The sequence below is a fragment of the Ylistrum balloti genome, unplaced genomic scaffold (assembly GCF_031769215.1).
Source record: "Ylistrum balloti isolate Yb309-2 unplaced genomic scaffold, AGI_CSIRO_Ybal_v1 Utg370894, whole genome shotgun sequence".
NCBI classification, from domain to species: Eukaryota; Metazoa; Mollusca; class Bivalvia; order Pectinida; family Pectinidae; genus Ylistrum; species Ylistrum balloti.
Window position 1 is genome coordinate 49,442 of NW_026782508.1, and position 27,243 is coordinate 76,684.

The 27,243-nt window shown below is 33.8% G+C and overlaps 2 protein-coding genes across 2 annotated transcripts; one reads left to right on the forward strand and one right to left on the reverse strand.

Annotated features, from left to right (window-relative positions):
* LOC132559354 (serine-rich adhesin for platelets-like) lies at window positions 1-11,169 on the reverse strand. Its single transcript, XM_060223963.1, has 3 exons — window positions 11,130-11,169; window positions 10,622-10,717; window positions 1-2,303 (listed from the first exon to the last, which is right to left on the reverse strand). The coding sequence occupies exons 1-3, from the start codon at window positions 11,167-11,169 to the stop codon at window positions 1-3; spliced, it is 2,439 nt and encodes an 812-aa protein (XP_060079946.1).
* Window positions 11,170-16,206: 5,037 nt separating this feature from the next.
* LOC132559358 (integrator complex subunit 12-like) lies at window positions 16,207-25,703 on the forward strand. Its single transcript, XM_060223968.1, has 8 exons — window positions 16,207-16,248; window positions 18,371-18,514; window positions 19,511-19,618; window positions 20,164-20,459; window positions 20,672-20,738; window positions 21,218-21,310; window positions 22,851-23,036; window positions 24,961-25,703. The coding sequence occupies exons 2-8, from the start codon at window positions 18,386-18,388 to the stop codon at window positions 25,432-25,434; spliced, it is 1,353 nt and encodes a 450-aa protein (XP_060079951.1). The 5' UTR covers window positions 16,207-16,248; window positions 18,371-18,385; the 3' UTR covers window positions 25,435-25,703.
* The last annotated feature ends 1,540 nt before the right edge of the window (window positions 25,704-27,243 follow it).

Genomic DNA, 27,243 nt, shown 5'->3' on the forward strand with positions numbered 1-27,243 from the left:
CTAGTTATGAGACGTACCTCCAGCTCCCAGCGAGTCATCTTGGAGGAAGCAACTTCCGCTACCGTTCACGCATGCGGTATTATCTACATTATCGATAGCGGTTGTTGTCGTTGGCGTTGTTGTTGTTGATGTTGTTGTTGTTGTTGTTGTTGCTTGCTGGTTTGTGGTCACAGAACTCGTTGTTGTTGCTTGTGATGACGTGGTAGAGTTGCTTACCAAAGTTGTTGAAGTCAACGTTGGTTGTGTGCTACTTCCGATAGAGCTTATTTGTGTGCTACCACTTGATGAACTTGAGCTAATTTGTTGGGCACTGCCGGTGGATTGAGTAGAGCCTATATATTGTGTACTACTGTCTGTAGATGTAGAGCCTATGTATTGTGTACTACTATCGGTCGAAGCAGAGCCGATGTATTGTGTACTACTGTCTGTTGACGAAGAACCCATGTATTGTGTACTACTGGCTGTTGACGAAGAACCCATGTATTGTGTACTGCTGTCTGTAGACGAAGAACTCGGGTCTTGTGTACTACTGTCTGTCGAAGCAGAGCTCGTGTATTGTGTACTACTGTCTGTCGAAGCAGAGCCCATGTATTGTGTACTACTGTCTGTCGAAGCAGAGCCCGTGTATTGTGTACTACTGTCTGTTGACGAAGAACCCATGTATTGTGTACTACTGTCTGTCGAAGCAGAACTCATGTATTGTGTACTACTGTCTGTCGAAGCAGAGCCCGTGTATTGTGTACTACTGTCTGTTGACGAAGAACCCATGTATTGTGTACTACTGTCTGTCGAAGCAGAGCCCGTGTATTGTGTACTACTGTCGGTCGAAGCAGAACTCATGTATTGTGCACTACTGTCTGTCGAAGCAGAGCCCGTGTATTGTGTACTGCTGTCTGTCGAAGCAGAGCCCATGTATTGTGTACTACTGTCAGTCGAAGCAGAGCCCGTGTATTGTGTACTACTGTCTGTCGAAGCAGAGCCCGTGTATTGTGTACTACTGTCAGTCGAAGCAGAGCCCGTGTATTGTGTACTACTGTCAGTCGAAGCAGAGCCCGGGTATTGTGTACTACTGTCTGTCGAAGCAGAGCCCGCGTATTGTGTACTACTGCCTGTCGAAGCAGAGCCCGCGTATTGTGTACTACTGTCAGTCGAAGCAGAGCCCGTGTATTGTGTACTACTGTCTGTCGAAGCAGAGCCCGTGTATTGTGTACTACTGTCAGTCGAAGCAGAGCCCGTGTATTGTGTACTACTGTCAGTCGAAGCAGAGCCCGTGTATTGTGTACTACTGTCAGTCGAAGCAGAGCCCGTGTATTGTGTACTAATGTCTGTCGAAGCAGAGCCCGTGTATTGTGTACTGCTATCTGTCGAAGCAGAGCCCGTGTATTGTGTACTGCTGTCTGTCGAAGCAGAGCCGATGTATTGTGTACTGCTGTCTGTCGAAGCAGAGCCCATGTATTGTGTACTACTGTCTGTTGACGAAGAACCCATGTATTGTGTACTACTGTCTGTCGAAGCAGAGCCCGTGTATTGTGTACTACTGTCTGTCGAAGCAGAGCCCGTGTATTGTGTACTATTTTCTGTCGAAGCAGAGCCCATGTATTGTGTACTACTGTCAGTCGAAGCAGAGCCCGTGTATTGTGTACTACTGTCTGTCGAAGCAGAGCTCGTGTATTGTGTACTACTGTCTGTCGAAGCAGAGCCCATATATTGTGTACTACTGTCAGTCGAAGCAGAGCCCGTGTATTGTGTACTGCTATCTGTCGAAGCAGAGCCCGTGTATTGTGTACTGCTGTCTGTCGAAGCAGAGCCCGTGTATTGTGTACTACTGTCTGTCGAAGCAGAGCCCGTGTATTGTGTACTACTGTCAGTCGAAGCAGAGCCCATGTATTGTGTACTACTGTCAGTCGAAGCAGAGCCCGTGTATTGTGTACTACTGTCAGTCGAAGCAGAGCCCGTGTATTGTGTACTACTGTCAGTCGAAGCAGAGCCCGTGTATTGTGTACTACTGTCTGTTGACGAAGAACCCATGTTTTGTGTACTACTGTCTGTCGAAGCAGAGCCCGTGTATTGTGTACTACTGTCAGTCGAAGCAGAGCCCGTGTATTGTGTACTACTGTCAGTCGAAGCAGAGCCCGTGTATTGTGTACTACTGTCAGTCGAAGCAGAGCCCGTGTATTGTGTACTACTGTCAGTCGAAGCAGAGCCCATGTATTGTGTACTGCTGTCAGTCGAAGCAGAGTCTATATATTGTGTGCTACTGTCAGTCGAAGCAGTGACTGATCCAGAAGTTGTAGAACCATAAACTAAAGTAAGAAAATATAAATATTATAGACGAAATTATACAGGAGAGAAAACAAACAGTTTATTGTTAAGGAAATGATACTTTGAAAAATCAATTTGTGGTAAAGTTGTATTGATAAAATACCAAATAACGAATTAATTTTTTTAACTGCCGAGATCAGATAACGACAAAGAATAACACGGTTTTCATGTCAGTAAGTCGTATTATGTTTTTCTTAACCACACAAACTAGTCGGAACAACTTACAGACATGTTAACAGAAAAGTGATTCAAACTTGAATATTTGCAAGAGCAGTGAAGAAGTATAAAGATAACAAATCTGAAAACAAAGGGTAACTGGGATCCTCCTCGTCGATGATACCTGACATGCCAGGTTAAAATAATGTCACGTTCTCAAAATAAGTACATGGAAATCCTGGAGAAGTATAAAGAAAACGAATTTAAAAGAAATGGAAAATGGTTTAATCGGAATAAAATCACATGCGTAGTGATTTACCAACAGTATCTTGATCTATGAACCAGTGATACCATATGTTTAGGTAAGTGGATATAACGGTGAAATCTACACTTATAATTACTATCCGTGAGAAATAATGGTGAAATCTACACTTATAATTAATATCCGTGAGAAATAATGGTGAAATATACACTTATTATTCATATCGGTGAGAAATAATGGTGAAATCTACACTTACAATTAATATCTGTGAGAAATAATGGTGAAATCTACACTTATAATTAATATCCGTGAGAAATAATGGTGATATCTACACTTATAATTAATATCCGTGAGAAATAATGGTGAAATCTACACTTATAATTAATATCCGTGAGAAATGATGGTGAAATCTACACTTATAATTAATATCCGTGAGAAATGATGGTGATATATACACTTATAATTAATATCCGTGAGAAATGATGGTGAAATCTACACTTATAATTAATATCTGTGAGAAATAATGGTGAAATCTGCACTTATAATTAATATCCGTGAGAAATAATGGTGAAATCTACACTTATAATTAATATCCGTGAGAAATAATGGTGAAATCTACACTTATAATTAATATCCGTGAGAAATAATAGTGAAATCTACACTTATAATTAATATCCGTGAGAAATAATGGTGAAATCTACACTTATTTATTCATATCGGTGAGAAATAATGGTGAAATCTACACTTATAATTTATATCTGTGAGAAGTAATGGTGAAATCTACATTTATGATTGATATCCCTGAGAAATAATGGTGATATCTACACTTATAATTTATATCTGTGAGAAATAATGGTGAAATCTACACTTATAATTAATATCCGTGAGAAATAATGGTGAAATCTACACTTATAATTAATATCCGTGAGAAATAATGGTGAAATCTACACTTATAATTTATATCTGTGAGAAGTAATGGTGAAATCTACATTTATGATTGATATCCCTGAGAAATAATGGTGATATCTACACTTATAATTTAGATCTGTGAGAAATAATGGTGAAATCTACACTTATAATTAATATCCGTGAGAAATAATGGTGAAATCTACACTTATAATTAATATCCGTGAGAAATAATGGTGAAATCTACACTTATAATTAATATCCGTGAGAAATAATGGTGAAATCTACACTTATAATTTATATCTGTGAGAAGTAATGGTGAAATCTACATTTATGATTGATATCCCTGAGAAATAATGGTGATATCTACACTTATAATTTAGATCTGTGAGAAATAATGGTGAAATCTACACTTATAATTAATATCCGTGAGAAATAATGGTGAAATCTACACTTATAATTAATATCCGTGAGAAATAATGGTGAAATCTACACTTATAATTTATATCTGTGAGAAGTAATGGTGAAATCTACACTTATAATTAATATCCGTGAGAAATAATGGTGATATCTACACTTATAATTTATATCTGTGAGAAATAATGGTGAAATCTACACTTATAATTAATATCCGTGAGAAATAATGGTGAAATCTACACTTATAATTAATATCCGTGAGAAATAATGGTGAAATCTACACTTATAATTTATATCTGTGAGAAGTAATGGTGAAATCTACATTTATGATTGATATCCCCGAGAAATAATGGTGATATCTACACTTATAATTAATATCCGTGAGAAATAATGGTGAAATCTACACTTATAATTTATATCTGTGAGAAGTAATGGTGAAATCTACATTTATGATTGATATCCCTGAGAAATAATGGTGATATCTACACTTATAATTTATATCTGTGAGAAATAATGGTGAAATCTACACTTATAATTAATATCCGTGAGAAATAATGGTGAAATCTACACTTATAATTAATATCCGTGAGAAATAATGGTGAAATCTACACTTATAATTTATATCTGTGAGAAGTAATGGTGAAATCTACACTTATAATTAATATCCGTGTGAACTAATGGTGAAATCTACACTTATAATTAATATCCGTGAGAAATAATGGTGAAATCTACACTTATAATTTATATCTGTGAGAAGTAATGGTGAAATCTACATTTATGATTGATATCCCTGAGAAATAATGGTGATATCTACACTTATAATTAATATCCGTGAGAAATAATGGTGAAATCTACACTTATAATTTATATCTGTGAGAAGTAATGGTGAAATCTACATTTATGATTGATATCCCAGAGAAATAATGGTGATATCTACACTTATAATTTATATCTGTGAGAAATAATGGTGAAATCTACACTTATAATTAATATCCGTGAGAAATAATGGTGAAATCTACACTTATAATTAATATCCGTGAGAAATAATGGTGAAATCTACACTTATAATTTATATCTGTGAGAAATAATGGTGAAATCTACACTTATAATTAATATCTGTGAGAAATAATGGTGAAATCTACACTTATAATTAATATCTGTGAGAAATAATGGTGAAATCTACATTTATAATTAATATCCGTGAGAAATAATGGTGAAATCTACACTTATAATTATATCTGTGAGAAATAATGGTGAAATCTACATTTATGATTGATATCCCTGAGAAATAATGGTGATATCTACACTTATAATTTATATCTGTGAGAAATAATGGTGAAATCTACACTTATAATTAATATCCGTGAGAAATAATGGTGAAATCTACACTTATAATTAATATCCGTGAGAAATAATGGTGAAATCTACACTTATAATTTATATCTGTGAGAAATAATGGTGAAATCTACACTTATAATTAATATCTGTGAGAAATAATGGTGAAATCTACACTTATAATTAATATCCGTGAGAAATAATGGTGAAATCTACATTTATAATTAATATCCGTGAGAAATAATGGTGATATCTACACTTATAATTAATATCCGTGAGAAATAATAGTGAAATTTACACTTATAATTGATATATGTAAGAAATAATGGTGACACGGTCACATGATTTTCATGCATGTGAGTTAAACACATATATAAATTCTGAAACGTATCGCTATTAAAATAATTGAGTTTCATTTAAAGTTTCATTTACTGCAACGAATGAAGAAAAAAAAATCAGTGAAGAGAAGTGAAATTTTATCTCCGTTATTCAGAACTTTGACCCGAGTTGCTTGACCTTTGTTGACATACTTTCTTGTTCAACTCTTAGCAACGTTCGTTCAGCATCATAACAACATAATCAGGAAATTAAGAAAACGAAAACTTAACATCCGTGACCTCAACTTCTGATCTGGCGACTGCAGTTTGATGATTCTCACATCACTGATCGGTTAATGCACAGTAATGTAATGAAGACACTATCACTACACAATGTCACAGAGAGCCGCCTTCTATAGGAAACCATATTCAATACAAAAGAAACAACTGCTTTTAAGTATTTACTACTTCATTCTCCATTCATTATCAGTGGACGACGATAAGTTTAGCTAGTTTTGAAGTTTACAGTGAGCACCCTATGTCACCCATTTTGAGTCATCCAACCTGTGTCATCCACCCAAGGGTCACGCAGTCAACATGAACATCCTGTGTCACCATGCCAACATGAACATCCTGTGTCACCATGCCAACATGAACATCCTGTGTCACCATGCCAACATAAACACTATGTGTCACCCAGCCGAAATTAACATGTGCCATCCACCTTGTATCCCTAAGCCAACATGAAGACCCTGTGTCAGCTAGTCAACATTATCACTCTGTGTCACCCAGCCAACATGATCACTCTGTCACCTAGCCAACATGATCACTCTATGTCACCTAGCCAACATGAACAACCTGTCACCTACCCAACCTTACAACCCTGTATCACCGTGCCAACATGAACACCCTGTGTCACCGCGCCCACATGAACAATCTGTGCCACCCCGCCCACATGAACAATCTGTGCCACCCAGTCGACATTAACACTAATTCAATATTAAATATATATCTATCTATATTTATATATATCCCTGCCTATCCTTGAAGGGTTGATACAAATACTTGATCTTGAATTGTAAATTATTGACATATATCACTTAGTAAGGTATTAAATACAACAAAGCACAACCTCACTACAATTAGTGATTTATGGTCAATGTTACGTTTCTCTGAGTATGACCAGCTTATTAAGTTAATAAAAAAATTTTTCGGTGTAAAATATATTTTATAATTCATGTTATTGATATATGAAGCACACAATTCTTTGTTCGTGTACAAATGAACATTTGAGCTGTAAGAACAACATCTCCAGACATACAACATGACGGTAAATATTCGAGGGGGCAATAGTAGGCTTAAGTTTATCCATGTTATGTCATAGCGCTTTGTAATCAGTTTTACAATATCGGTATGAAACGAAAATAACAAAGGAAAGAAAAAAACATTACTGTTCTTGACGAAAGAGTAGTAAATGACATTTTAAAACGTTTAAAAATCATTTGAAAGACACAGTTGATTTGATATTCAAGGGCTTGTATTATATCGACAGCTGACATACTAACTTACCATACAGAGTTCCAACAGATTATAGTTGATAGAGATATTACGGATCATGAAACCATAGGGAAATATTATATTTCATTTTGCATACGACGTAAGATATTCACAAGCGTGTCTGGAAGTTTCCTTTTTTCTCACTATTTTTGATATTAAACATACATACCTACTGTTGTAAAACCGGTTCTTATTGGAAACTAAGCATTGCATTTGAGGTTGACAAAGAGTGACATTCCGGCTCTCGTTGATGAAGCTGAAGACGCTTACATATCCGCAACACCTGGTCTTAATATCCTACTGTATTGGGCGTCTATGTAAATTTATCCTTTCTTCATAATTTCAAATTTTAATTTAGGTATTGTTTACATGTCTGAACACTATGTTTTCCTCCTGTCTTTAAAAAATTTAAATAATTTAGTCTTTTTGATCGAGTTCGTTCATTGTTCAAGATGGTTAATGATACGTAAATTACCCCGGTACACGACCAATATACTGTGCTTAACAACATACAAACTACCCCGGTACATGGTCAATATACTATGGTTAACAATATATTAACTACCCCGGTCCATGGTCAATATACTATGGTTAACAACACACAAACTACCCCGGTACATGGTCCATATACTATGGTTAACAATATACAAAACTGCCCGGTACATGGTCAATATACTATGGTTAACAACATACAAACTACCCCGGTACATGGTCAATATACTATGGTAAACAACATACAAACTACCCCGGTACATGGTCAATATACTATGGTTAACAATATACAAACTGCCCGGTACATGGTCAATATACTATGGTTAACAACATACAAACTACCCCGGTACATGGTCAATATACTATGGCTAACAATATACAAACTACCCCGGTACATGGTCAATATACTATGGCTAACAACATACAAACTGCCCCGGTACATGGTCAATATACTATAGTTAACAATATACAAACTACCCCGGTACATGGTCAACATACTATAGTTAACAACATGCAAACTACCCCGGTACATGGTCAATATATACAATATATACTATGGTTAACAACATACAAACTTCCTCGTTTAATTTCATAAATGCTATAACAAAACAGAGAATATGAACCATATGTTAGCAATCATAAATTTGATATTGATGAATATGAATCACCAACCAATCACCGTGTTTTAAATAAAACTATGTTCAATCACAGCTTTATTTCACCAATTGGTCTGACTATTGTATCAAAAGATAACATTACCAATTAATGAAAAATATTATTCGATTTAAAAAACAATTTAAAAAATCAAGAAAATAAAATACCAACATGTCAACATAAACATAATCCAAATCTTAATTCTATAAAACTATGGCAAAATATTTGCACGGAGATTCCTGAAAAAGTACGAGGAGGGTAAGACCAGGTGTTCTGGAAGAGTAAGAGTCATTTGCTTCATTGACAACAAGGTCTACAACAACAAGCACGTGTTTCGACAAAAGAGAATGACCCATCACCTATCCCAAGTTCGTAAGTAAAGAAATATGTACATAAATATGTAAACTTAGATTTTGATATCCGATTACGTTCATAAGATTAAAACTTACATTTCTTAGTGAAAATTATGTTAACTGCCATACCTTAAAAATGCGGGTTACCACATCTTAATTCCTGTGGAACATTTTAGATTGATATCTTAATGTAAGCCCACGCCTTCGCAGATATCCAGTGTGGGTGTTCAGGGGTGTGTGTTCCCATTTCGCCTTAGTTACATATTTTGGTATAAAGCAGGTGGGAATGTGCTAGGGCGAAATGGAAAATTTAGGAAAAGTGTGGAAAGATCAACGAACCTATTACATGCAGCGGTTGTTGTTTTTACAATAACTCATTCTACAGTTAATTATAATTGACCAAAGGCGGCATAGATGTAAGATATATATAATATAATAAATACTTGACTTCCTTAATTTGTATATACAATGTTCCATTTCACCGCAGCTGACTTCTTCCTACCTGCTTTTGGCACTAAGGCGAAATGGGAATAAATCCCAACCCACAACCCCCATATCGATCTGCCAGCAGTTTCACAAATCTTTAACTTAAGTAAATCTTAACTACTATAAAAATGCATTATGCAGTTAAGAAAAAAACCTAAATTTAAGGCAATCTCCTTAACTTATGTAATGCTTTCCTATAGGAAATTGAAAGTTAAGGAACACTTCCTTAAGTTAAGTAGGATTTGAAATGGGACTAAGAGTGGCATAAACCCAGATCTCTATATTATAGTCCATAGGACATCTGTCTTTATGTTGGATCCACTTAGGGTGTCAAATTAAGACTAAGTATATTTCTGTGTTAGTGATCAAAATGAATAATCTTAGACCTAAATAATCTGAGGCACTTACTTAACCTTAATAAGCTACCCTAAAACACTGACCAAGTTAAGACTGGTGTAAATGTTCATTTCCGGGATATTAAGTAAGTGGCTGTAGGCTGGGAAATGCATCTATGTAGAGAGTATAAATACATATATTGAAGGAATATTGGGATCGATGTAGCACAGTGTTTCTTAAACAGACAAACCAGGTGAAAATTGTTTCTTGGTAGAATGAAATGACCAAATAATTTCCCCGGAATGATAAAACCTTATATTTACAGCGATTGAAATGTGAGTGTATGGCTAACACGACAAAATATCGTGTAACATAAAGTTTAATTTTCTTCAATCGTTTCATTGAATAAAGTTTTCCTTAATAACAGGATACGAACAAAAAAAGTGACCTCGTGTGATTTCAAATGTTTTTTTCACAACCCAGATAATTAATTGACTTAAATAATCTTGGGAAACACACTGTCTAGTGTTGGAATTGGACACGTTCGAATCTGTGGTAGTACGTTGTTTTAATACCAGAAGACACATCTGTAAACAACTACATGGTATGTCCAGCAAATTATAAAATGCCTGAAGGCAACTGGTCATAATTAATTCTAGACAGTACCTCAACAATCCGATCCCTAAGCTGTCACTAATGTGCTTTATGTATAATTTGGGTTTCTTTTAGAAATATACGTAATATGGTCACAATAGTGTTCTATTTTATTGGTCATCGAACTCAAACATAGGGAAATAGTGTTCATAGAAGTGTTGAGTATAAAAATTTGTGGTATTGATCATGGATAAATTGGGTATTACAAATACAGTTGGTCTCCGCAAGGGGAAAAATCGAAAAAAAAAAAAACCACACACACACGCACACGCACACACACACACACACACACACAAATGTATAAATGTACAATTAACAGCAAAAGGGTCAAATTATGAATAATACAGCAAGGATTTCTCAAATCATAGACGTACCTGTGGCGAGATTCATCACACATAACAATGTGACGGCCACGCCTTTCAGGAACATGGTCATGACCAGTCCGATAGAAGAACAAGAACAACCGTGGTCTGCATATAAAGAAAAAAAATTACATTTAAACTTTGTAACAAACAGAAGATGTTTCTGTGTAAGTTTTATCAATTTAATGTTTATCTGTATTCGTGTTAAAAATTAAAAAAAAAAACCCACAAAATACATTTATTTATAGATTTAAAGATATTAGGAAACTTCTGTTTGACCGGAAGTAGGGCATAATTTGATGTAAATCAAATTCCATACGATCTCACGTTTTAATACACTATGTTACCAGTAGCACTTTTTTTCCAAACGCGGAGTAATATGACGTTCTGTAGATTTTTTCCTTGTGAACTATATTTTGTGAGGGCATGGTTGAAATCGTATTTTCCCGTTACCAGAGTTCACCTTTTGAGTATTATTCTGAAGTTTTGGTCAAAATTCAACTAACCTTGCCTAAATTACCTCCACTAATCAACTTTTTGAAATACTTGAACGTTAACATGCTGTGGATCACTTTCCTTGAATTTTAAGACCCGAAAATAAGTATCTCAGTCTGTTTCCTATTTTTTTTAGTTAAAAACACGTGGCTGAAAATTACCAATACGATGATGAAAAATAGTTATAAATATAATTCCCAAACTTTTCTTTAAAAACATAAAGTCTTGAAAATGATTATCAAATATAGGATTTAAACTTTTTTTCTTTAATTTATGTTTTGGAGATTTGCAGCTGTCAAAACATTTTCCCCCCTTTTTTCCCCAGTATTACTCTATTTCATTTTAATGAAAAAACAAAACTTGCTAGCAAAAGAGGTCACCTCGAAGATAACCAAGAGTGCTTTTTATTCAAGAGAAAATATATGATCCGTTGCTTTGTCTACTAGCATTATATAGGCTACCTAACACCTACGTCACCAGTGACGTCACAAGTCCATCAACCAAGTTATCTCCCACAAAATATACAGTCACTTAAGCGTGGGGAGGGACTGTCGTCTTGTAATAAATAGCAACAATTGCGTCAAAATATATTTATAAGAATTCGTGTCATTCTACAATGCGACAGATCTAGAGTATACCTATTGGGATAATTATTACAAAAAAAATAATAAATAATAGATTACACGAAAAGACATAAAATGAAAGCGAAAGCAATATGTTTCATCATTTCAAATTTGTGAGATGATTAACATGATAAATTCAATAATATGGAGACAACGGCAACTACATATGATGTGGAAAGTTCCATCAGAAGCGCGTTTATTCGTCCTGGTATCTATATTGAATTAAACATATTTTATTGCAAAAATTATTACAACAGGATTAGGTACAAGTTATTACAACTTATGAAACACCCTTTCCCCAATATATAACAAAATATAGTCAGACAACGCAATAGCCATATGGCAACAAATACACTAACTACATATTTTAGGAGAGAGAGAGAGAGAGAGAGAGAGAGAGAGAGAGAGAGAGAGAGAGAGAGAGAGAGAGAGAGAGAGAGAGAGAGAGAGAGAGAGAGAGAGGATTGAGGGGGTAGTTCAGGCGGATGACGTCAAGTGAACCTATTACTAGTTTTAATAAAGTTTTGGACATTCAACAAAATTTTCGAGTTTGTTTCAAAAGAAAGATCATTATTACCATACAATATCAAATCTAAATCACAATGTATGGGTAAATTTAAATCATCTAAATGTTGAAAAAGAACATTTCTTTGTAAATTATAATGACAACACATAAAGAAAAAATGATAAGAATTTTCACACAAATGTCCACAAGAACAACTGGGGGTATCCACAAGGTTTACCCTGAATAAATCATGATTTAAAGAACTGCACTGGTGTCTAAGTTTCGTTAGTATGATATTTAATTTACGGTCACCTATCCCATAATGAGAAGGTGGAGAAATGTGCTCGATAGGTTTTAAAGACTTTTTAAAAACACCTTAATGAGGATGACGACCTGATTGAGTTATCCAGATTATTCCAACCACAATTCTCAAGCGTATTCTTGAATGGGTGATATAAAAGTACGATAAATTCTTAAAAGCGCATCCCGTTTTAATACAAATTTCAATTTTCTCAAAACGTATTTTTTTTCATAACAGATGAGTAAATGACTTCAATATGATCCCCCCATTTAATACTTGAGTTGAGAATAACACCTAGATGTCTGTGACTATCAGTGAAATCTAAAATATTTCCATCAAATTCTAATTCTAATAAACCTTCTATTTCATTACTATTAGAGATGAAAAGTACATCCGTTTTGTCAGGATTAAAAGTTACAAGCCATGTTTTAGCCCATGAATTAAGAGATTCAAGGTCTTTGTTAAGGATAGTTTGAATTTCTTGATAGGAGGAAGAAGAACATTGGAGAGAAGTGTCATCTGCGAAAAGTTTTGAAGCTGAATCAAATACATCTGCTATATCATTAATATAAATTAGAAATAAAAGAGGGCCAAGAATAGAACCCTGTGGAACCCCAGCATCTATAAAACCTAATTTAGAAAATGACCCATTAACACATACTTTTTGATGTCTCTGATGTAAATAGTCCTTCAACCAAGCCAATAGCTCTCCGTCTATTCAATAGGATTTTAACTTAATAAACAAACCTTTATGCCAAACTCTATCAAAAGCCTTTGAGATGTCACAAAAGACGATACATGTATGTTTTTTTCTTCGAGTGCTAGACATATATTATATCTACACTTACGTGAATATCCGTCATGAAAAACGGTTCCTTGATGGTATTGTTTTTTTTTAGTCTGATTTGGAATGTTAATTTTTATCGAATGATGATCGCTGTGCCGAATTCAGTTTTGATCTCTAGATAATGTGTTGAACAGCAAATGGATTTTCAAGATTAGTAATCAATTATGGAACCCACTCCCCCTCAAAAAAATCAAAAGCAAAAAACCCACAAACACACACAAAAAAAAACAAAAACAAATAAACAAACATGCAAGTCCGGCAAACAACATTCTGTTTTCAAAACGATTAACTAATTATTGAATATGAGGATACAAATATGTAGTTACAATTTAAATCTTTAACTTGCAATATTTGTCTTTTTTTATAAACGGAGTTATTTTTTGTATAATATACACATTGTTCACGTCTGTTATAGAAAAACATTAAGAGGAATAACGCAGTAAAATGTATATAGAACTTACGACATATTGTAATGATGTAATGTCTTAAGCTATAGACGTAATTTAGCAGAATATTAATTTTTTACGTTAAACTTGCACCTGTTTATCAAGGAAGAAATTTTAAGAAATAAACGGAGTCTTATAACGAATGTAATCATCGAACCGTAACTAATAATTAATTATATATCGTTTCTGTTTAGTAAACTAAGAAAAAAATACTTACGCGCTAGTTTTACATGAGAATTCTTCACGGACAAAATTTATTCCCAACCTAGAGAACTCAAGTAAAGTGTAGGTTTTTACCTACATGCTAACTTAATCTTTACAGGCTTGTATCAATATTGTCATATCTTCTTTACTTATAATAACCTTTCCTTACTGATGTAGATATAGTTAGACTCTCGTGAAGTATAATAGACAGCAAATGTATAATGCATTGATTGATTGATAAGTTTGTATGTCAAATTTTCTGATAATGGCAAAACATGCAATATATTCTTTTAAACAGAATTTATTTTTCTGTGTCGTTAATAATTTTTCAAATCGACACAGAAAATGCCATTAATCTCTATAGTCAATAATGCGTGACTTGTCATGCTGTCAGTCCTTATTATACTTAGCTCAAGAATCTCTTTCTGTAAATACACAGAAAAAAATACAATACCTTTCTCTAATCTCGACCATGCTAGCTATTAGATCAATACTTACTTTCTATCTAACTGTAAATTATACAGCTAAGTACATAGACGTCATATACTTTTAAAATGTTTCGCCTTTTAAATGTAACGTGGCGGTTGTTCATGACACTTGGCATTTGGGAATACTCACATCTTTTGTCAAAAAGTCATAAGCAAATAAACATATAAAAACTTATAAAAATTCACTTTGGGGTAAAAGAATATATTCTTATCTTGGACTTCATAAAGAAAAAGTGCTGGATTTCGGGATACGCCTCGAAACAAAATAGCAGGTCATTTCATTGATTTGATATAAGTTACTATAGACTCTATTGTTTGATCCTATTCGGTCTCGGGTTGACCTAAATTTACGCTGATTTTATTTCATTTGCATGTTTTATGGGTCTCACTGCAAATATTTCTCCTCTTTTTTTTCTTTTCATTTTTCTTTTCTGTTATTTACTGTTTTGTTAAGGGTGCACACTATGTACTACTTTATTAACTTAGTATCGCCCAAAACAAATACAGAAACACACAAATGGTCTTTTGATACGAGTCAGCGAATTGATATATTGAGAAATTGTGATATTTGAACGAGCTCTTCCGTTAAAAACACAACGAAGCAAAAACCAACATATTAACGAAATCTTTCATTTAAACTCAAATTGAATCGAAATAAAACTACGGACAAATTTGCTTAGAACAAGGATTCGTTTCTTCTTGGAATAGTAACACAATGTTGTAATCATGTGAATAATGAAATTTTAATTATCATCAAACATTATATTTACAAAACTAGATGCCTCCACAAATCTGTAAACCTCAATACACTCATCAAAAAAAAGATAAAAGATCATTTCCTGGTTCAAAAATGTGTAAATAACAGTAGAAGTGAGCGGATCAAAGGATATTTTGAAAAAGGTTGGAGAAAATGAAAACCTCTCGTGGAATTATAATGATATAATCCAGAAAGTCTATTTTTTGTTTGATTTTTTTTATTATTATCAATATCAGCATTATTCGGATAGCTCTTATATATATACTGCTGATTTATGATTCCAGTTCTAGTTGGCTACTTTGAATACTTCTTCATGATCATTTTAACCTTGTTTTCGCCCGATTAGCTCACTGTTTTGGCCTCTTTTATATTTATATACCACGAAACCATGCCTGTGATCCTGTCTCTTACTTCTCTTTCCCTTCATTCCTTTGCTATACTTATCGCCACCTTTTGCTAAAATGTGCGTACATGTATGCGTGTTTGTATGTGTGAAGGTGTGTAAGTGTGTGGATGTGTGTGTAATATGAGTGACAACTATTGACATTATGGATGTGTATAATTTTGAAATGAAAACGAGGTAATCATACATACTGGTAATTACATAGTAGTATGAATGAGTGGATTAATGGTGGTGGTGGTGATGATGATGATGATGATGATGCAAGTTACATATCCTTATGTATGTGTATTATTTTGTGTGTGAAAGCAGGGACGTATACTGGTGAACGCGAGTATGCTGTCTGGTCTTTAATGTATGGAGTGACTTTGAAAAGTAAAAAAAAATCATATATATAATATATCTGTAAGGAGAGAGAAATCGATCAAAATAGCTTATCTCATGCCACATCAGAATCGTATTCCGGAAAAAGTTCTTTTCCGTGTCGTGTAGTAGGTGATCAATAGAGACCTCCGGTACACACTTTGTCGGTACCTGAAAAAATTACTCGAACGTTCAAGTCAAAATATTGTGGTTTGTATTTGTCTTCGGAATCAGACAGTAGCTTTAATTAATAACTTAGACATCCAATTTACACCGAGTAGCGTAGTATCAACGATAGAAGTCAAGTTTATGTAAATGAAAGTTGATCGCCACTGTGGCAGAGGACATACTAAAATTATTCCCTAAGCGATCTATGATTATGCTCCGATTTTTTTCAATAAGAACATTGGCAATTCGAAATGAACAGCCAATTTCACCAACATTAAAAGTTAAATAACTCCTTCAAAAATAAGCTGGATAATCACTGAAAAAAAACAAGAACTTTTCTTAAATTACAAAGCAACAATTTCATTTAGGACAGCAGTTTCCGTATATACGCCAGTTGGACTCTGACGAACGGGAAGAAGTATTTGAAAAATGTATTTATTTATGTATAGTGAATCAGGTATAGAAAACTCTGATAGTCTTAGAAATAGCTTATCTGAAAGCTTTGTGTTTGCCCCTGTCAGCATGTGACATGCATACTCAGAAGCTCAACTGTTCAGTTTTTCCTTTCACGTTTGATCTTTTGTCAGAAAAACACAGATGAGTGGATTCTTAAAATAGATTGAGGTATCTGTGCATAATTTTACTGTGGTTGCACATTGGATTACGCTGTGCAGAGTACAGTTTATTGAATCGCAAACAAATAAGACCACATATATTTGATTTATCTTTATATTTTTGTTAATTCCTCACAAATCCAAGGATATTAAGAACCTGTTAAAATCAGTATGAAATATTGATACTTTGTCAATAAGTTGCTACGAATTTAAACAGATGTATAAATGAATTGAAATGTGCTCATTTTATGACTAATTCAGTTAAGTGTACAAAAATATGAATATAAATATACATATATATATATATATATATATATATATTGACATAATTAGATACAATCCAAGACTCACTTGATGGAAAAGGGCAGGTAATTATATCAAATTAGGAAAAATGTTTTTGAAACTGAGGAGGGAAATGGGTAGTTAACAAAAAGCTGACCCAACACTGAGAGTTACAGACCAGTAGTATTTTAATAAAGTTTATACCCTACAATGATACAAATACAGTTTACCAGGCACATACATCTTATGTTACCTATTCAAATAGGACAGATACAATTGCATACTGACAATGAACACTTAAAAATACATATGTTTCACTGAAACTAATATAATAGCAATAAAGAGATTGGAAATAGATTATATGCTATTTTCTTATATATGAATAACAAAACCATTAGAACTCTACCCAGTTATGATATCTACCATAATATTTAACAAATAAATGGTTGTAAGATAACAATCACCTCATTGTGGCAGAAGGCATATTGAAACTGAATATTATATGTAGCTCAAATATAATGCAATATACCTGTAGTGGAACAAAGTATAAAAGATATAAAATCACAATGAGATCAGCCAGTGTATGATGACTGCTCAGGTATCTAGCATACACGCACATTCAAATTTTTATTTTAGATACTTTAAACCCATGCCAATAATAGATATACTACTCATAAAAATGACCATGTGCCAACAACATTTAAATACAGAAGGGACAAATTGCAAATAAATGGACAGAGAAGACAAGTTAGTTCATACCTCATATCACTGCCTCTTTCTCTCTCTCATCTGATTGTCAAGTGTTCATCATGATGTCACACTAATTACTTACTTATATGCAAAAACACACATCATAGTTGAATTTAAGATTTAACATTTGCACTTACATTCTTTGATGACTACTAAATCACAATGATGCTGAAGTCAGCCTGCAATGGCCTAGAAGTATAAAAAAAAATAAACAAGAAAAGAAATAATAAATTTTGCTTCTCATTCAAAATGATCTTTCCAAACACATTTTATATAGCTTTGATTATTGGAGACAATAATTTATATGGAGAGTTTTAGGAGTTTAAGACAGCATATTTTATTTCAATAATTGTTGAAATTAATGAAAAATTTATATAACTAAGTATGCTATATATTATAACTATATGTTATATACACATACAAAAGTTGTTAGGTTTAAATTTTTTGATTTTATGCACCATTGAAATTGTTTTCTCATGGAATTTGGTTGTCATTTTCAGTGAATCTTATTTTTTCAGGGAATCTGGTTAAAAATGGCTGCTGTTGAGCTTGATCCTGTGTTCGTAAAGGCACTAAAACTGTTACACTCTAAGAGCCGAGACTCAACTGATCAACTATGTCAATTACTTGATGATGCCATAGCTCAAAGGAAAGGCCAAAAGGTATTGATTACTAAGTATGTTAGAACAAAGTGTTGCATTTTCCCATTAATGGTTTAATAAGAACTAATCAAGACTTACTAAAGGCTGATGTTTAACAAATGATATAATGATTGATGATATACAACTTTTGTTTTTAAATCTGATTGTTTTTAAGTAATGGGAGACTTGAAGATTATACATGATGTCATTTAATTCTCAGTCATACATAACATCTATCAGTTGCTATCTTTTGATGCATAATATATGGTATTCTGAGTGAGCCAGGCGTACCCAAATGGTGTAATATGAGGAAAAGGAGGGTTGGTGGTCAGAAAAGCCTCTACTATCTAAAGGGGTCTGATGAGGGAGATTGCTGCGGATGCATTCTCCTGTGTTCTAGTGTCACTTTTCCTGGCCAGTTTAGAGAAACTCGCGTTTTTCTAAAGACTTACAAAAAAAAATTGTGATTTTGTTGGGATAGAGCAGTATATCACTAATCAGCACATTTACAATTTCTGAAGTTCCGTAACATTGCTACCCTGATTATTCAGAAGCAGATGTAAGATTTTAAACAAGTCGATATTGTTGATGATTTTGATACAGAGAAAATGTTATTTCATGATTTAAATGTCAATGTCCCATCAAAAAATACTACGAAATTGTGTATTTTTTGTGGAGCCGAAATTTTCTGATTTTTCAAAATAATACAAATTTGTTGGCACTGGATTTTGTGGATAAATCACATGCACAGAATTCAGTATTACTGAAAATTCATGGACATTTTTATTTGTTTATCATTTTGTAGATATGTAGATTTGTGGGTCAAGATCACCCACAAAATTGACAAAATAAAAACCCCAGGAAAATCAACAATTGTATAATATATAAGAAACACATCTAAAATATATATCAAAAGCTGTAACAACATTTAAACACTGTTAGTTTTGCTTTATTGTTTGTTACCTGCCTAATATTTAGTTGTGGGATACAGACTTTTGATACTTGGTATATTTACAGTCAGCATCAGTTACTTCAGATTCCAAGACTTCAAATAAATCATCGCAGAAACATCAAGAAGAAGAGAAGCTGAAGAAGAGAGAGTCTGAGAAAAGATCGCTGGACAAGGTATATGTTGCTTCAGTTGCCCTGTATTATAGGACACAGTTGCATTCTTTTGTTTCAGCTTTTTATACATATCGCAAGAATTGATCTTATTGGTTTAGTGATCAATAAAAATCTGTCACCAGTTACATCACAAGTCTATCAGTCTTATCGCACACAAAATATGCTGCTGGGTTATTGAGTGGTTTTCGTATGTTAGTCATCTTGGCGTGGGAAGGGATGGCATCTTGTGAATAATAAGCAACCATTGCCTGATATTAATAGTGTCTTATAAGTGTAGAGCAGTCAAAACAGTACAAGTAAATCTTTAAAGTATCCAAAATGGAATTCTGCAAGATATAATGAATGAGAGAAAGAGTTCAGAGAAAGGAGGCTGAGAAGGAAAGAGAGAAAGGGATTGAAAAGAGGATGGTGTTTGTAAAGAGTGAGAAGGAGGAGGAACGGGTAAGCATGAGCGATAAAATCAGAAAGAGGCTACTGGAGGGAGATGGAGAGAATTTTTACTAGAAATATACTATATCATCTTGATGTATCTTTTATGTTTTTAGCTTAAGAAGGAATTGTCAGAATTATCAGAGGAGGTACCTGTGAAAAAAGCTCGTCTTGACTCGCCTCAAACCGTCATCAAGGTGAAGGAGGAGGACACATCTCAGGAAATAAAAAAAGAGGAGAAGTCTTCTAAAGAACGTGACAAAGAGAGAAGAAAAGAAAATGAGAAAAAAGTGAAGGTAGAGAAAGAAGAGAAAGAACGACAGGAAAAATCAGATGACAGTGAGGATGAAGAGAAGAGTATTGATGCAGATGATTTTGCATTTGACCTAGGCATTGCCTGTGTTGTCTGCAAGTAAGTCAAATATTTCAATATTAAAGGTTTCTTCATTTTTTTTTTTCAGACTTAATACATGAACATTTTAATTACCAGATAAATTATTAGCAAAAGATGCAAGAAGGCAACTTAAATGATGTTTTTATTATTTGAACGTAAATCTTTCCAACGAATGGTGTTGCTAGATGGTGAGCCAATTTCATGGCATGATATGATTTTGATTGTTACAGAGGTTTTGATGTGACATCTGGAAATCAGCTGGTGGAATGTCAGGAATGCCATAACCTATACCATCAGGTTTGTAACTTCTGTTTGTTTTGCGGAGGTTTATGAGTGGGGAAAAACAATAGAAACACAATGTAGATACACTAGAAGTACTAACCTTATACCATGATGAAACATTTTATTTCATTTTGTTCAGTTAGTGTATATTGGATAGATAAAAATATTTGTGAGTGATGTTCCGATTATGACAATGTCACCTTCAGACAGATGTATTTGTCTGATGAATATGATAGTTGTGTATGTCTGATGAAGTTGAAAATTTAGTCATCAAAATAGGCAACACAAATTTTGTGATGGTTGTGATATGTGAAAACCTATTAACTATTCATATACTTGTTTAAAAAGAAATTCACTTTGCCCATCTTGAAAACGATTCACGATTTATAATAAAAACTACTCCAGTAAGAAATCAATATTAAACTATTTCCAATTCTAAACATTTCAACAGACCACTACATTGTATAATGGCCTTATTTCTTCCTTATTTCCAGGAATGCCACAAACCACCTGTGACTGAGCAGGATGTGAATGACCCTAGATTTGTGTGGTACTGTAGCAGATGTACCAAGACCATGAAAAAAATGGTAATTCTGGGGATGGCTAGTTGGCATTGGGATTGATTTCTACAAGTGCAGTTTGTACAAATTGTTATATGACTTTTTGTTTAGAAATCTGAACTCAACTAAAGTCAAGATAACAGATTGATAGAAGCATTTTATACAGGTAAAAGGGAATTGTAATTTCCAAATGCCTTTTGGAGGTACCAGTGATAGCATTTAGGTATATGACGGTGTCAGTTTGTGGTTTTAAGGTAAATTTGTATGTTTGGAGTGACAAAAACAATTTATCACACAATTGTCGTGTTATTCTATGAATATACCCGTGTAATGGTGAACTATTTTGATGTTTAGTTTAGAAAATGAAATCATGTCATAAACCGACAAGTAAATGGTGATGGAAACCACAAATATAGACCCAAAAAGTGTAAAAAAAAAATCCATTTTCTAAAATATTTGTTGAAATGATAACATGAGAAAATGAATCTTTGTTTCCATTGGATATGTGATTTACTGACTAAACTCCCCACAAATATATCAATTAAAAATTCTTAAGACGATGTAAATCACATCTCAAACGAAAACTTGTGTACAGTCTTATATCATTTCTGCATGTATGTTTTATAGTTATAGTTATGGGAAGGATATTAAAAGCTGTAAAGTTTTGTATCTGATATCGGTTGAATGTTTTGTTTTGGGAACTTATCCAGCCAAGTTATTTGTGTATGTAGTGGTAGGGTATTTCAGTGTTTTGTGTAAAAGCAGATTGTTCAAGTACAAAAGTATATTGTTATTTGCTATCGATTAAGGTGATGGGGACAAATTCAAAACTGTGTCATTAACTCAAATTCAAAACTCATTCTAACATGCAACAGTGTTGGATGATTCTTGTTTCAGTGACCTGGGCCCGCATTCATGAAACCGTTCTCATGCTCAAACATGAATTTTGTGCTCAAGCCTCATGTCTTGTTTAAGTTAAAAATTAATAAATAAGGCTGATTTTGCCAAAGATTTAAAAACAATTTTGAAAGGACTTCAAGCCAAAGCTATATTCAAGGTTTAGATTTGACATAAGTATAAACTATTTAGGTGAATTATAAAAAGTTTGCTTGAGCACAAAATCTATGCTTGAGCATGAGAGTGGTTTCATGAATACAGGCCCTGGTGTAAACACTGGTCAGATACTAATTTGAATTGCATTGTCTTTTTAAAGAAAACTCGCATGAATAACACTTGCATGATTGATGCAACTGTGGTTGTAAACTGTCAAAGAATACCACATTTTAATATGGGATATCTGAAAACATCTCTCCTAAGTAGAGGGCCTCTTCACAATTACTTTGACAAATCAAATATCATAGGTTTTTCGCCAATACTTTCAAGAGCAAATGGAATAATTTTTATGGAAACATTGAAATAAATGTTAATGGCTTTGTAAAATAAATTAAAACAAAAAGGGGAACCCATTGAATTATTTGGCATATTGTAAGTAAATATTCAGGACATTTAATTAAACCTACATTGAATGACTGATTTTCAGTACTTGCATTTTGTGTTTATCATCCAGGCATCTGCCTCCAAGTCAGTGAAGAGTAAATCATCATCTTCCTCCTCCTCGTCCACCTCCTCTACGTTGTCCTCCTCCAAGGAAACATCTAGTCTCACCACCTCCAGTAGTAGTAGCAGTTCCAACAGCAAGAACATTAAGTCTGACCCGTCAACACTATTCAGCTTCCGAAGGGTTGAGTCCAAGGTTAGTGTTGGTAGTTCTAGTATCAAAGAAATTTCTCAAAGGTTTGTTTTTAAGATTTCAGTTATGATATAAATTTGCAATTCCAGCTATGTTTAGTTATTAAGTAATGAGTTTCCTCTGCTCTAGAAAAAGAAGATAATGTCACATTGTTATATATATGTATTACACTGGAAAACCTAGCACTGAACTAAAATTGCACAGTGTTCCATATGTCTATTGATTAGCAAGGAATCAGAAAGGAAACTGGTTAAGTTAACATGTAGAATGTAAATTTTCTTCAGTAGAATGTTCAAATGTGGATTTTCAGCTTTTACTTGCTAATGGCAGAGAACACCTCCACATTCCATTGATTTGATGTCTCAGTTGTCAATCTTTCTGTCAATCTTTTAATCACTGATCCTTATCTGTCTTTATCCAGACCAAAGTTTGTCCACCAGGAAGTACAGATGATTGATAACTGCCATTACGGTCTAAAAATCAAGTCTGTGATACTGTATATTAGGATATATTCATGAAGTGCATTTTTTTTAGAAAATCCCAAAAATTTGTAATTTTCGAATGTTTAAGTTTTTTGTGATTTCTGTGTCTCAAATTTGAAATGCCTCTTTTTGAAGTATCTGAATACCTCAGAATGGGCATAGCTTATACTTCCCAGCGTAGGTTTTAACTTCAAATAGATATCTACCTGAGCAGTCATACTAAGGTATGAGATTCATTGATTATAGAAATATTCATGACGATAATGGGTCCAGGTGCATATAGGTATGTCAACTCTATATATGCATTACTCATGTGTTAATAATAAAAAAAGTAACATGCTCATTTCGCATTTTTGATATTTTTCGATTCTGAAAGGGTCGCTAAATTCACAAAAATCAGATAATCGCAAAAAAAATCCTGATAGACAATATTTCTCTCCCCTTGGTCCATAGTGGTGCCTGTTATATTCTTGGAATGATCAGGTGACCATTTTGAATTTTTGCAGTGAAACTTTGTTATCGCTATTTCTTGAACAATACTGGATGGATCTTTCTCAAATTTCATATGTAGATCCTCTTGGTCCTTAGTTGTGCCCTTTTGATTTTGCTATTGATTAGAAAAAAAAAAATGAAAGATAGGCGACCATCTCGGATTTGGCAGTTGAAGATTATTTTTTGCTAATAAAGAAAAAAAAGCAGAGGAAAGAAGAGAAAAGAAGGGAAAGATCCAGCTTTTAAAGATCAAACAATGGTTGGCACCAAGATCCCTCTTGGATCTTGTTTTGAATACCACATGTTTGAAAAGTATGGCCGACTAGTAATGTTTCTTTTATTCACAATATTGGTTAAAATACACTTTGAATATACTTTCTCCGACATGTTGAATACGCAATGTATTGAGGGATGTGTTATTCATTGAGAAATCTATAAATTTGCTGCTAACAATTTTAAAAGATGTAGTTTCAAAGGAAATGGCAAGAACGAGTGATACTGTAATTTTTGGCACCATATTAAAGTTCATTTGCTCTTGTTAACAAAGATTTTCTTTTATTGTAAAAGGCTACAGAACGAACCAATCTATGTTCCCCCAAACATATTTGTATAGCTGACAGTTGCCCGTGAGCTGGAGTAACACTGTGCTGAGGATATTTCTCCGGGTGCTTACATTGGCATAATTATCCATCAGCATTGGCCCTGTACACCAATACTTAAAAGCCTTTAAAAGTCCATATGTTAAGCTAACATACATATATTGGAGGACTTGACATGATGTGAGGTCAGTTTGGTGCTTATTTTTATTCTGTAACATATTTTTAAACTAGCATAAAAACTCACATCACAATATTTGGAATAAGTTTTTTGTAGGCTTTTTTCGAGCCCAAAAGAGTGTGTCACACCAACAAAAATGTTTAGCAAATGGTAACCATATTTTCTTTTTCATGCAGTCATCCAGTTCCAAAGACCAAAGTGGCAGCTCCGGGAATCGCCCCCTCAGTGGTCTGGCAAGTCTTGCAGCCAACCTCTCAGGGAAAGGTGATCAAATTAAGTCCAGTAGCAGTGGCAGTAGCAGTAGATCAGAGTCTTCTAAATCTTCAGTGAAATCAGAGTCATTTAAAAGTAGTTCTAAACATGACCACCAAGAGAAAACTTCGAGCAAGAGCAAGTCATCCGAGTCTGCTGCAAAGCCTGGTGGAATTAAACTTGGTGTAGACATATTTAAAAACTTACCAACAAAGGCTGAGCCTGTTAAATCCAGTTCTAAGTCTAGTTCCTCAAGTAGTGGTACAAGTAGTAGTAGTAGCAGCAGCAAGCAAAGCTCAGGAGGATCAACATCTGCTGTTAATGCTGACAAGAGATTACAGATGATGAAAAAGAAAGCCGCAGCTAAACTGCAAGAGAAACGCTCTTCTTTAAGATAAGATATACACATGATAGGACTGTTACAGAGGAATCAAAAATAGATATGCGACCTTCACTTACACTTTACATGAACAACATCACTTTCTCTGCTAAAATTCATAGAGATTTCCTGTCAAAAATCTGGATGTACGTCAATATCCTTTGTCCATACTTGACTCGAAGTGAAGTCATTGAGTTGAATCACTGTCGGAGCTTCACAAGCTATGTTGGTACAAGGAAAATGCAGATTTGATGTTATGTTAAATGTAATAAAGGACCACACACATTTTTCTATTGTTTGTTTTATTTTTCTGTTCATTGAGATGTTAAATCGAGACGGATGCAGTTTGGTGAAGGCTAAGGGGAAGTTTTGTGGTTGTCATAATGACCTCATTGGATGTATTGTATTTCCTTGAGCGATATGAATTTTGACTTCTTTGATGCTTGTTAGCATGCCTGATGGTTCGGTTAATGTTTACCTTGAACTCATTTGGGAACATGACAGTTCTCACATGAATTCACAAATATGTAGAGGACGCTTACTTTTCTGGAACACCTGGTCTTACTTTTTCAGTATTTTCAGTGTAAATTTTTTATATGTTTCATGATATGTTTCAAAAGAATCAGTATTAGAGGGCTTAGTAATTTTGAAATTGATTGTGCTAACTTTTGTGACAATTACTTTTGATATTTTGAAAAAACATGTTTATGCTATTTACAACTGAAACACCATCCTATGTTATGTACCACTTTCGACCTGAAATAAGAAAATCTTTGAATTGATGACATTAAAAAGCAGTGATTTTCTGACTGACACATGTAAATTTACGATTCATTATTTTTATATATTAGTATTACATTTGTTACAAAATTGAGTTTCACTTCTCACTGGACGACAAAATGGCACAAGTCAGGTAGGTCAGTGTTGAGTCCACACCAAGTACATCATTGATGCACAGGATCAGATTTTATAACAGCAGTAGGAAGAGGGGACTTCACCGCCTTACGGCTCGGTGAATAAACACAAAGTGAATGCCAGAGTAGTAGCCGCAGTCATTTACTTCCCTGAATCTTGTGAAATTCAGGATTCCAATAAAAATGAAGGTTTGTCTTGATAATTTTACTTACTAATCTGAGTGAATGGTAATAGTGAAGCATGATTAACCGGTATTTTGGGGTTTGGAAGAGTTCCCAAGAATGTAAGCCAGTGCAAGCCTCATTCTTTTCATATGCAGGAAATGGAATATTATTTTCAAACAAGGATAAAGCACATATTTGTATATTGGATTTCATACCTTTTATGAATCATTCATTGTGATTATGATATCAACCTGAAAGAATTCAAATGTATGTTTTGTTTTCTGTTTTTTATTTTATATAGCTAATTCTTTTAAGATTAAGTAAGCAATTTAATTGACTTTAATTCGCTCTAAAAATCTATCTAAAATGTATCTTGGAATTCACATTCCATTTAAGGCAAGTAGTTCCATGAAATTTCAGTCCAATTATGGAAAACTCTTGTTACTTAAGAATATGGACAATGCATATATCCCCAATGACTATGTGTCCAGCTGGAACAAATTAAACAAGAGAACATTGTAAAATAAAGGTAATTGGGTGGTTTTAAGGTTGTAAAATCAATTGGATCACCTAGAAAAAAAAAAGATATTTTTTAGGGGAAAAAAGAAATGATGGATAAAACAATTATATTGTTATCCTATCAGTTTGTTGGAATCCAAACCTTTCACCGGAAGTGTTCTGTCCTGATAATGTGACTTAAGCAAGTCTAGTTGTGTTAACACAGGAAGTGACAATAATTCTTGGAAAAA

Excerpts from the sequence above, each read along its gene's own strand:
- LOC132559354 (XM_060223963.1), bottom strand. The coding sequence starts at position 11,169 with ATGTTAACGTTCAAGTATTTCAAAAAGTTGATTAGTGGAG. Across the intron at positions 10,718-11,129 it reads CAAAAAGTTGATTAGTGGAG|ACCACGGTTGTTCTTGTTCT; the intron begins GTAATTTAGGCA and ends CTTTATATGCAG. Across the intron at positions 2,304-10,621 it reads TGTGATGAATCTCGCCACAG|TTTATGGTTCTACAACTTCT; the intron begins GTACGTCTATGA and ends TTCTTACTTTAG.
- LOC132559358 (XM_060223968.1), top strand. The coding sequence starts at position 18,386 with ATGGCTGCTGTTGAGCTTGATCCTGTGTTCGTAAAGGCACTAAAACTG. Across the intron at positions 18,515-19,510 it reads CTCAAAGGAAAGGCCAAAAG|TCAGCATCAGTTACTTCAGA; the intron begins GTATTGATTACT and ends GTATATTTACAG. Across the intron at positions 20,460-20,671 it reads ATTGCCTGTGTTGTCTGCAA|AGGTTTTGATGTGACATCTG; the intron begins GTAAGTCAAATA and ends TGATTGTTACAG.